The 11592-nt window shown below is 31.1% G+C and overlaps 1 protein-coding gene across 1 annotated transcript; it reads left to right on the top strand.

Moving 5' to 3' along the window:
• The first annotated feature begins 78 nt into the window (after window positions 1-78).
• LOC148283152 (phosphoribosyl pyrophosphate synthase-associated protein 2) lies at window positions 79-11061 on the top strand. The gene is made up of 7 exons (XM_088223977.1): window positions 79-218; window positions 586-699; window positions 802-921; window positions 1276-1564; window positions 6270-6439; window positions 6932-7037; window positions 10482-11061. The coding sequence occupies exons 2-7, from the start codon at window positions 623-625 to the stop codon at window positions 10785-10787; spliced, it is 1068 nt and encodes a 355-aa protein (XP_088080103.1). The 5' UTR covers window positions 79-218; window positions 586-622; the 3' UTR covers window positions 10788-11061.
• Window positions 11062-11592: the final 531 nt, after the last annotated feature.

The following is an 11592-nucleotide window of genomic DNA, read 5'->3' as shown; positions in this document are numbered from 1 at the left end:
ATATTATAGACGTTATCTTGGCACATGTCCACAGACTAAAGAGAAAATAAATGTCAAGTTATTACGATTTTTGTTTATGGCAGTTTGCATTTCGCTGATCTGTCATTTTGCTCATATGCTTTTGTCTGCATTGACCGTTCGATCTGAGTTTTGAAGAGCCGCGGGTCAAATTAAGGCATCATTATTGCGTTTGTTAATTATAAATAAGACTCTAGGAGGTATAAATTATATATAAAATTATGTTTATCAGCAAAACAAGGTTCTTGAATTTAAAATTTATATGCTCGTGATTTGCCTTGTGACTCAACCACTTGTTTACCATCGATTTAATATGTTACAGTTTTCGGCCTTTCCATGCTGCAACGTATTTGATACCTTGTTTTTTTAATTCCCTCCGATGTTTGGAGATTGTTTTAACATTACATTTATAGATTAGATTTGACTGCTTGTCGTTCGTGACTAATACGTTGAAACAAATCTTTTAGATTGCCGAAGGCACCGGAATGAAGCATGTCTTTTGAATAAAGTAAATACATCTCTTGCCGGTAATCTATAATTTAATAATCGGATTATTACATGTTTAAGGTTTAGGGGATTTCGGATACCTCGTGGATCGCGCGCAATGGAGGGACCAATCACTTCTGATATTGTTCTAATCGGCGGAAATTCACATGTCGAGCTTGCCAATTTAATTGCTAGGTAATAATAAACAATAACTAATATTATATGTTGTACTATTTTTATGGTAGTTTATTATGGTTTTTAAATTGTAATTTCACATATTTGTATTTCATATTACAGTCGCTTGGGTGTGAAGAATGGAGGCTGTGCAGTCTTCCACAAGACTAATCGCGAGACTGTTGTGGAGATTGGAGACTCCGTGCGGGGGAAAGATATCTACATTGTTCAAACTGGAACCAAGTAAGATTTTAAATAAATTAAGTAATTTAACTGGTAAGTAATTGAATATAGTAATGTTTCATAGAAATGTTTTTGGGAAATACTAGGTTTTCCCTTTAATTTTTGTAAAACAAATATAGAATCAGTTTAATTACGGAATACATTCAGTGAAATTGTGCCTAAAGGTATTTTTATAAACAAAACCTTTGGACTTTGTTACATATATACAAATGTACATATTTTCTTGCTGATTCCCAGATCTATTCTCATTTTTGTCAAACGTGTAGTTATGGCCTTTCTCCATATGATGGCGGAATATAAATATATCTTTACCACTCATTGACGAAAAATTAATCAAAATAAGTAAAATTTTAGGGATGTAAACAACAACATAATGGAACTGCTGATCATGGCGTACGCTTGCAAGACTTCTTCAGCCAAGTCTGTGGTGGGAGTAATCCCATACCTGCCATACAGCAAACAGTGCAAGATGCGCAAGAGAGGCTGCATCGTCAGCAAACTGCTGGCCAAGATGATGTGCAAGTCTGGGTTAACACATGTCATCACCATGGACCTGCATCAGAAGGAGATTCAAGGCTTCTTCGACTGCCCGGTGGACAATCTTCGCGCTTCTCCCTTCCTCTTGCAATATATTCAGGAGTGTGTAAGTATTCATTGCAGATTTTTAACGTCGCAAAGCCCTTGTGAAAATATATTTACAGATATTGCATGCCCACCCCCATATTTGACGCCGAAAGGCTAATTGTAAACTAATTTTAGTAAGGTATATCTCTGTATAATCCAGAGGAAGTAATTAGAAAGGATGCCACTGCGAGTAGATACATTGACTGTTTAAATACCTTACTAATAAAAATGAAAATAATCAATGAAATAACACTAGGCTCAAAAAAAAAACATTTTTAATTTGATCAATAAGATGATTTTTTTTTTTACATATTTTTTTGCTAAATGGTTTCTGTTGAAGTAAATAAGTTTTATTTTTACAATAAACATTTTAAGTCATAAATTAATCTGTTCTTTATTTGTTTTTGACTTTCTTTGCCAAAAAACTTGTAAAATATGTTCCTCCGCACAATATTTTCCAGTTAAGAAAACGAATTATGTATATTTTTATATCAATGAAATGCTTGAATAAATAAAGTAAGATATATTTTTTTAAATACAGTCACAATACTAATAATACAAAATAATTCAATTTGGAGAAAAAAGTGGTAGTTTTGAAGTCCAAATAATTTTCTCCAAAATGCATAAAATATGTAAGCAATACGTAGTTGATTGCAGATTTTATCTTCTGAGACCTTATGAATCAGAAAAGTCCTTGTTTTGTTTATTTTTTACAGGCCTTATCAACATGCCAATCAAAAATATTTCAACAATAAAATATAGGAATGGAATGTTAGGTGTCTCCAATGCAGTGGTATAAATAAAATGTTATGAATATATTTTGTTATCAGTTTTATTATATCACCGGGGCAAGATTACTGTTTTGTATAAGTTAGTTCACTGTTTATTTTTACGCGCAATTTAAAATGAACAATTTTTTTTCATAAAGTGATCCCAGAGAGCCTTGGCCGATCTGTCTAAACTAACATCCGTAAAACCCATAAATCTTTTGTGTACTTCATTTTCAAAAGAATATCTAAAAATAATTGTTGATTATTCTTTTTTGCTCACATCCGGAGTCTCATCTATGATAACAGCTATAAAAAGGGCTTTTATAATTTCAAACTCTATGCGTGATTTGACGACATATGCTATTGAAGTAATCAAATCGTTTTGAATCTTACTAGATGTCCCTGTAAATAATTCTGCTGGTTCATTTAAATGTGTTTGAAGCACACTATCATATTCACTCAATAGGCTTAAACATTCTAAATAATTGCCTCGATTATCAAAATCTTTGGATTCATCGTGACCGCGAAACGCGAGTTATTGCCTTCCTAAAAAGATTGTTGCATCGGTCAATCGTCGTAAAATTGGTTATTTTGGTCCACCTTTTCATTATGCTGATTAATCGATATTGCGCAATGTGAATCTAACGACTTTTCTGTACGAGATTTACCTATGAAAGATAATTTTAAAACTCTCAATATGTTCTTCCGTTTTAATATGTTTCGTTGTAGAATTACTTAAATTACCCAAATCTGTAAACCCTTGTTTGTTCCATACACTAGTTTCGGTTGCAAATAAAATACTCGACCAGCAAAAAAGTTTATTCATTTTGGAAGAAGCGGTTATCCATTCAAAATTATCATATAAACGGGGATGGAAATGCTTTGCACATTTAAGGTCAACAGTTGTAATCTGAATCAATGGTTTAGAGCGACCAATCAAAACGATTTCATTCTTTTCATCAAATGGTAAACGACTAAACGGAGTTTTTTAATTTAAAACTAAATCTGTAACACAACACATGTTGCAATCGAGGCGGCCATAATAAAATAAAAACAATCGCCTATCACTATCTTTATTTATTTAACTTTTTGTACATAATGTTATTTGTACATTGGCGGGCTTATTGCCAAATGGCAATTTCTTCCAACCAACCAATAAAATAAAAGTTTTATTTTTATTATTCAAGTTACAGAATATATTCAATAGAAAAAAAAGATTAAAAATTTAAAGATATATAAAAATAGAAATAAACGTATTTGTTTATAAATTACCTTAAATCGAAACTATTACTCAATGGGAAAAAGGAAAAAAGAGGAAAGAGGAAAAAGGAAAAAGGAAAGGAGGAGAGATTAAGGAAGAGAAAGGAGATGTTTCTTCAGACGTGATTTAAACAGAGATAATGTAGTAACATCTTTGATGGTGGATGGGAGATGATTCCACAGTCGAGCCGCATGGACACTATATGAGTTAGAGAAGAAAGAGGAATTGTGTATGGGTATTAAGAGAGTGCCTTGAGAATGAGAACGAAGAGGTAAACCATGAACTGATAAGCGTTGAAATTTTTCACACAGGTATATAGGAGCGTTAGGACTATGAAGTACATTGAACAGAAGTGAGAGGGAGTGATAGTCTCTCCGCTGTCTAATTTTGAGCCATTTCAGTTGCCTACGATAATCAGAAATGTGGTCATATTTCCTAAGACCAAAAATGTACCTTATGCATGTATTCTGAAGTCGTTTAAGTTTATCGAGTTGCTCACAGCTTAAATCAGTCATGGAAACATCAGCGTAATCTAGAATGGGTAGTAGTAATGCTTGTACTATCCTATTTATTAATAATGTAACTCTGAACAATTATTATTAGCTCGCACAATACTACAGCTATATTTTTTAATATTTCGACATGCCCACAAGAGTTAGAAAATAAAGGTACCGCAATGATATCCAAATATTCCTATAAATATTGCATAAACACTAAACGCTCCGCGAATCGGAATGAACGAAATAAGCTAATAAGACATGAATAATTGCCGCGTTATGGCACAAAAATAATACACGGGTCGTATGTCAATCATATTGAATAATAAAAACAGTCCTTTGGAAGAAATGTTTAAAAGACTGTTTTCGAAAATGGATATCTTCAAATTGTAATCAGAGACTTAAAATTAAGACTACTGGATTTCGTAATGTAAACATACCATACTTTTTTTGTATGGAGCAGTAAGCTGTTGTAATCGGCTAGTTGTTTCGATCCCTGGGAACGCGTCACGCGTGCTTGGAGTTTTAAATTTGTATTTTTTTTTGGTGAAATGTAAATGATGTCGATGGTTTTCAATAAATTAATTATAATTTATTTGTTTTTTTTAATAAACAAAATAAAATAATAAATGCAAATAGTAGTTATTACTGATATTAAAACAGTCTAGTAAATGGTAGGTAAGCTGTGCTTATGCGATTATATAGACGGTTCGCCCCTGGTATGTGGTGGGCAAGCTGCTGGTGAAATATAAGACAATGGTATTTCTTATCTTATTTTATGTGGGCTGACAATGTTCTAGGTGGGTGACTCAAAAAATTGGATTGTATCTTATTGTTTACGTTTTTATATATTTCATTCAATAAATCAAATATCATTTATATCGAACATCTAATATCAATGTTATTTTCATAATACAAAATAATATATTTTTTCCTTCAAATATCCGGTACCCTTCTGTGAGAAATTTGTGATTTTATTGCATAAACATATTTTATGTCAGATAACCATTATTTGATTATTTTTTTTACACGTTTAGGTTTGTAGGATTGCTTAAAAAGGTTTTTAATATTTGATTCAGATAGATAGGAAAATACAAAAAGAGAATGGCAAAAACCAGAGTGAGATCATATGAGCGGTAACAAAAAAAAACCTTTTTTATTTGACAGCAAATTTAAGGCAAGGGGGTACTTATCTCCGATACATTAAAATTAAAATCTCCCAGTACTAAACTTACTAAAACCACATTGTAATTACTTTATCATCGCTATCCAATTTTGTTCTGATTTTGGACAACAGTTATGTATCTTCAGCCTTGTAAAGAAACGGTTACTTATTTTTATATGTTAGAAAATAATATTTTCCATACAAATTATCATTACAATCTGTTGAATATAATTTTTTTAATTGAACTGATCCGATTGAGTGCGCATCGGAATTTTTAGACAGGTAGTATTTTCCTGCAGGGATACAGGTATTAAGCCGCGCGAGGGGTGGAACGCCTCTCGGCTAGAATGCCATTTTTTAGGACTCTAAAAACTTTCAGGCCTTACAACTTAAGTTGAATTAAAAATTAAAATTTGATCTTTATAACGTGTCAATGACACATTCAATGTTTTTAAGAAGCAAAACAGCTTTATGTGATAATTTTGAGTTATTATATTAGCAGCGTATTTTATGTGAAGAATGTTGAATTAAACGATTATTAGGTATTTATATGCAACCAATGTTATTTTTCTTCTTGTTCACATTTTATAATTTTTTTGTGTTACCTGTGTTAAGTTTAAAAATTGTTCACCCTGAAGATTAACAATCAATAAGTATAACAAAAGAAATAATAGCAACTGTGAAATCACAGATTAAAATATAGAAATGAATTCATCACCGTGTGAGGAACAATATTACTCAATCCGGCTAGCTTCTTCAATACTTCTAGATTTAAAAAATAAATGAATTATAAACTTGTCAGCAAGTGGAAACTGGAGAATGTGGAAGGAAGTTATGTGAAAATACATCGCAACACTCAGACCTTCCTAGGAATTTCTTCTAGCAGCTGGCGGGAATCGAACCCGCTACACCAGTTTCACATTTGCCACAGCGCTTGACTTTTGACATAAAAAATATCATCCTCGGTAAATCTGTGATATTATTATAATATTGTTTTTATACATAAAACTTGAATGGTTTGTTTTATTCAGATCCCTGATTACCGGAACGCTGTGATAGTTGCGCGCAACCCAGGATCAGCTAAGAAAGCTACTTCCTACGCCGAGCGCCTCAGGCTGGGAATCGCTGTCATACATGGAGAACAAAAAGAGTCAGAAAGCGACGAAGTGGACGGAAGATACTCTCCGCCGTCTCTTCCCAGGTAAATAATCTTCTAAAGATATATCATTTATTGATTCAGCATTAAGTTGAACTTCATATTTTATTAATATAAATCCCCTAAAACATATTGCAGTCTCTATGGTTGTGATTTCATTTTTAGTAATAATTAAACCATATAAATTAAAGATAATAATTACACAATATTTTCGGTCCATATCGATCTACTGCAGAATACACATCTACCCCAACTTGATTTTGTATCCTGTTCAAATTTCAAACTAAATTTCTTATCCCAAAATGTGCAGCAGAAAGTTGAAACATTTTTAACACTGTACGTATTAACAAGTATAAAAACCTATGTGAAAATGTTCAACATATTTTCAGAAAATGGAATTACCTAATAGTATTTTATACTTAAAATTATAAAAATTGCAGGCATCATGCATAATGTGATCATAAAATTACCTAGTATAAAATTGATATAAGAGAGGATAGTGATATGTGTCCCTATTTCAAATTGTTTTTCTCGCAGGTCGAGGACAATGGATGTTGGTGTAGGTGTTCCAGTTCACCCAGCTAAAGAAAAGCCTCCAATAAACGTAGTCGGAGATGTCGGGGGCCGTATTGCCATCATGGTGGTAAGTTTTATCACACAACTTCCATTATTTAAAATATGATCTTTTACTGTTTTTTTTATAATTCACACTGGAGATCGAATATATAATAATGAAGTCATGTAATGATCAATGAATATTTATTGACAAAACATATTTGAAATGCTGTCAAGTACAAAATTTTATGATACTTCAATGTTATTCAGTTTTTCCATCTATGATTTGTGGTGTCAAAACTTTCATATAATGAAGAATCCTCCTTTTTTTTCCTTCGAACATAAATACCATTTAAATATACAAATTGTATAGTTTTCCCAAACCAATTTGCGTTTTTTTCCTTTCACCAAAAATATTAGGTGACATTATGTAGTTTTCATTGGACCTACAGAAGCGAGTGTTTATTGATTATTATTTGTACCATCTAGTACCATTCAGAGTTACGAATTTCCTTTGGCTAAAGAAACAAAACAACTTGAAAAGATCAATATATGTTAGATAGGTACATATTTCAATTTTCTATCGAATATGTTGCCAAGAGCAACATAAAAACAATAGAATATTTGAGTTTGTAAAAACAGCTGCAAGGGCGGCGGTGCTTGTATAATATCTATATGCTTGTTATATGCACCACATGTATTTGTAATATGTGTATCAAATAGGATATAAAATAATATAATATAAATACGTAATTAAGTCATTCATTTAACGCTTTAAATGTTAACTGAATACTCAACCAACTTGCCAAGCAAACCAAATGAATATTTGATTTTTTATTTAATATGTTTTATTTACTCATTTTTTTTTTCATAAATTTCAAAAAAGTACATGTTTTTGTAAAATTCTAAACATATCTACTTTTACACATCTAGAAAATGTTATTTATTTATTAACGGACACTGTCCATGTATACAATTTATAAGGTTTAAATATTACAATAAAAGAATAGTTTAAAACATTAAAAAAAAAAAAGAAGCATTGACAAACACAAGGGACATCGAGACAAGATCTGGACTATTTATTTAGTGCTCGTTTAAATCGTTGTAAACCTAACCCAAAAAAGTCCAGATCTTGTCTTGAGTTAACAATACGACAAAGACGGGTCATTGGAGAATTAAGGCCATAGTTTGTTCTATGCTGATCGATGAACAGTACTTCATTGTTTCTCAATTTACGAGTCGGAATATTGAATTTTACTTGTCCCAGTAATGATGGAACATCGATTATACCTTTTAGTATGCCGAACATATATATGGAGTCAATATTAGTTCTACGTTTTTGTACACTAGAAATATTTAACATTGACTCTATTTCAGTTATCACTGTAACTCTCCGAAAAAAGAGACTAACTCTTGTGCTTGTAGAGTGACTTACACTGTTTTAGTTCTCTATTTATAAGAGTTTATATAATTTTAAATACGAGTACATGAAAAAGAAAAATAAAAACAAGATATATAAAGAAAATAAACATAAAACAATAATACATTCATACTAATTAAAATTTAATGTTGTTTTTACACGAGTTCAAAAAATTTCTTTAGATTAACTTTAAATTTATTTATTGATATATTATTTTTAATAGTTTTTAGTTCATTAGGAAGATTATTATAATTTTTTATACCTTTGAAGACAAAGCTATTTTGACCATGACTTGTATGGAATTTAGAAATTTTTATATTATGTTGGTATCTGAGTGACTTATTCATTTCAAATTCTTTTATTTTTCATTTTTTATATATTTGTATAATAGAATTTATTTTATAAAGAGTGATATGGTCTTTCCATTTTAAGTTTTGGTCTATGTATACACCAAGATATTTAATTGTATCTGTTGTATTAACTACTGAACATGTGACATCGCAGTTAGTTTTGTTACAGTTGCTTTGGTGAATAATTATTTTTACTACTGAATCCAAATTGGTTTTGTTAATAAAAAATGGGATGATTTTTGTCTTTTCCGTATTTAAAGATAACATATTTTTGTCAAACCATAATTTCAATTTATGTATAACGTCATTAGCTACTAAATTTACTGAGTTCCAGTTAACTCCCTCAACTAAAACAACCGTATCATCGGCATTTAATTTTATGTTTTTAATTCTCAGCACTGCTTTGCTTCATGTGTATTGCCTGACTTTTAATTAAAATTATTATGATTAGGATGAAAGTTGTGTACTATCTATTTTATGAAACATGCAAAAAAATATATGCAGTACATATCAGGTTGGGGAAAAAGTAATTTCGTATTTTGCGCCCTTTTTTTTTTCAACTAAGTATATCTCGTTCATTATTGGTCACATCAGATCATACGATACGGCGTTGTAAAGGTGTGAGTGTATACTACAAACGCTTCTTTGACAGTATTGAGCTTGGTCGGTTCAGTCGTGAACTATCAAGGCCAAGCCAAGGCTGACTGTTAGGAAGGTGTTGCCGTGTGTTTGGTGGAATCGGCAGGGAATACTCTACTATGAGCTGCTCTTCTATGGCCAAACGCTCAATTTTGCCCTCTTTTGTGAACAACTCGACCGTTTGAAGCTGGCGATCGAACAGAAGCAGCCAGCATTGGTGAATAGGATAGGAATCGTGTTTCATCAGGACAACGCCACGAAAGTTCTGATGGGAAGTTCTTATGCATCCACCCTATAGTCCGAACCTGGCACCAAGTGACTACCACCTGTTCCTGTCTATGGCCAATGCACTTGGGGGTACAAATTTGGCCTCAATAGAGGCCTGTAAAAATTGGTTGTCCGAATTTTTTGCCAATAGGGACAGGGGCTTCTACGAGAGGGGCATTATAAAGTTGGATTCTCGTTGGCAACAAGTTTTCGAACAGAACAGCGCATATTTGACTGAAATTGGATGATTTTAACACTTTTTATAAAGCATTGAAATAAAGCAAAATCGAAATTACTTTTTCCCCAACCTAATATGTATTTCTAAAATATTTTTTTTTTACATTCGCGTATTATATTATGTATCACTATTTATTTATAAGCATATCAACAATATATGTACAAAAGAGTGAACACAACAAAATTACTAATTAAATATAGTAGATATCTACACATATGCATTTAGTATTGCGAGTATATGTGTTGATATGTATATATATATTATGAAGTATTCATATCGACACTGGAAAGGAAAAAGTTACCAAGCGACGTGAAGCAACTTTTCGGAAGAGCCAATTAAAGTTTTTTTTTAATTAATGAAAAAATCGCATACATAATATTATTTTGGCTTGATTCCAACATCATTTATATAAAAAATCAAAATACGAGATTCTTTATTAATTTTAAAAAAAAACTTTATTGACCGTTCCGTAAAATTGCTACATGTTTGGTAACTTTTTCCTTTCCGGCGTCGATATGACTATACATTTTGAAGTATCACCAGCAACTTCAGTGAATCAAATAAATTGGGTGTACTAAATTTATATGTAATATTGATTGTATGTGTTGTATAAAACAGGATGACCTTATTGATGATGTCCAATCTTTTGTGGCGGCAGCTGAAGTGTTGAAGGAAAGAGGCGCCTACAAGATCTACGTACTGGCAACACACGGATTATTGTCTTCCGATGCTCCCCGATTGATAGAGGATTCTGCTATTGATGAGGTTGTTGTAACTAACACCGTTCCTCACGACATACAGAAAATGCAATGCCATAAAATTAAAACTGTAGACATATCCATTCTCCTGAGTGAAGCCATTAGGCGCATTCACAATAAAGAATCCATGTCATATCTCTTTAAAAATGTGACACTTGAGGATTAAAAATAAATTTAATTGTTTTGTTACATATTCCCATTTACATAATTTACTAAGTTTAAGTTTGAAATTCCTGTGAGTTGTTTGGTCTGTGTTGCAGTGAGTATTGTACTTTTTTCTATTATACCCTTTGAGTATAATCTTCTTTACAATTATTTTTATATTCCTCGCAGCTTTACCTCATAATAATGATAGAGAAATACATATTATGTAACTCTTGAGAATTTCATATATTTTTAATACTTTTTACTTTTCAAAGATTAATATATTCCAATCCTGCCTCTCGACAAGCTACTGTATGTTAAGCATTATATAGAATTATAATAATAAATATATTATTACAATAAATATATTTATTCCACTTTTATTTATAAATTGAATATTAATAATGTTTTATTATAAATTTAATTGAAATAAAAGTAGAATAAAACTATATATGTATATTTATTATTATAATGAAGTTCCACCAAGAAATGTCAGTAGAAAAACTCAATACATTATATAGAAATATATAAAACATATTAAATTAATAAGTAGTAAGTACTATGCAAAAATCAATCATTTTAAGATACATTGAACTTTTTTTATTTGTTTTGATATTTTACCTTTGTTTGGCCAATTGCGCAAGTTCAGTTTAAGGTGTTATTTGTATGAACAAGTACAAATATTAGATTCCAATATAATATAAAATTATTTTCTTTGTGAAGTTTGTATTAAGATTTTAGCATTTCATTTTCACGTTTTTAGGAAAAGAAATATTAATTTGCGCTTTTATGATTTCCCCAAATATTTCATTTTATGGGCCATTTTC

Source organism: Micrasema longulum, unplaced genomic scaffold, assembly GCF_059751315.1.
Source record: "Micrasema longulum isolate JH-2025_06_02 unplaced genomic scaffold, ASM5975131v1 h1tg000260l, whole genome shotgun sequence".
Lineage (NCBI taxonomy): Eukaryota > Metazoa > Arthropoda > Insecta > Trichoptera > Brachycentridae > Micrasema > Micrasema longulum.
This window is presented reverse-complemented; position numbering and strand designations above follow the sequence as displayed.

Bases quoted from the DNA above. Each gene is read 5' to 3' on its own strand.
- LOC148283152 (XM_088223977.1), top strand. From the start codon at position 623: ATGGAGGGACCAATCACTTCTGATATTGTTCTAATCGGCGGAAATTCA. The intron at 922-1,275 runs GTAAGATTTTAA...GTAAAATTTTAG, and splicing joins ATTGTTCAAACTGGAACCAA to GGATGTAAACAACAACATAA. The intron at 7,038-10,481 runs GTAAGTTTTATC...TGTATAAAACAG, and splicing joins GCCGTATTGCCATCATGGTG to GATGACCTTATTGATGATGT.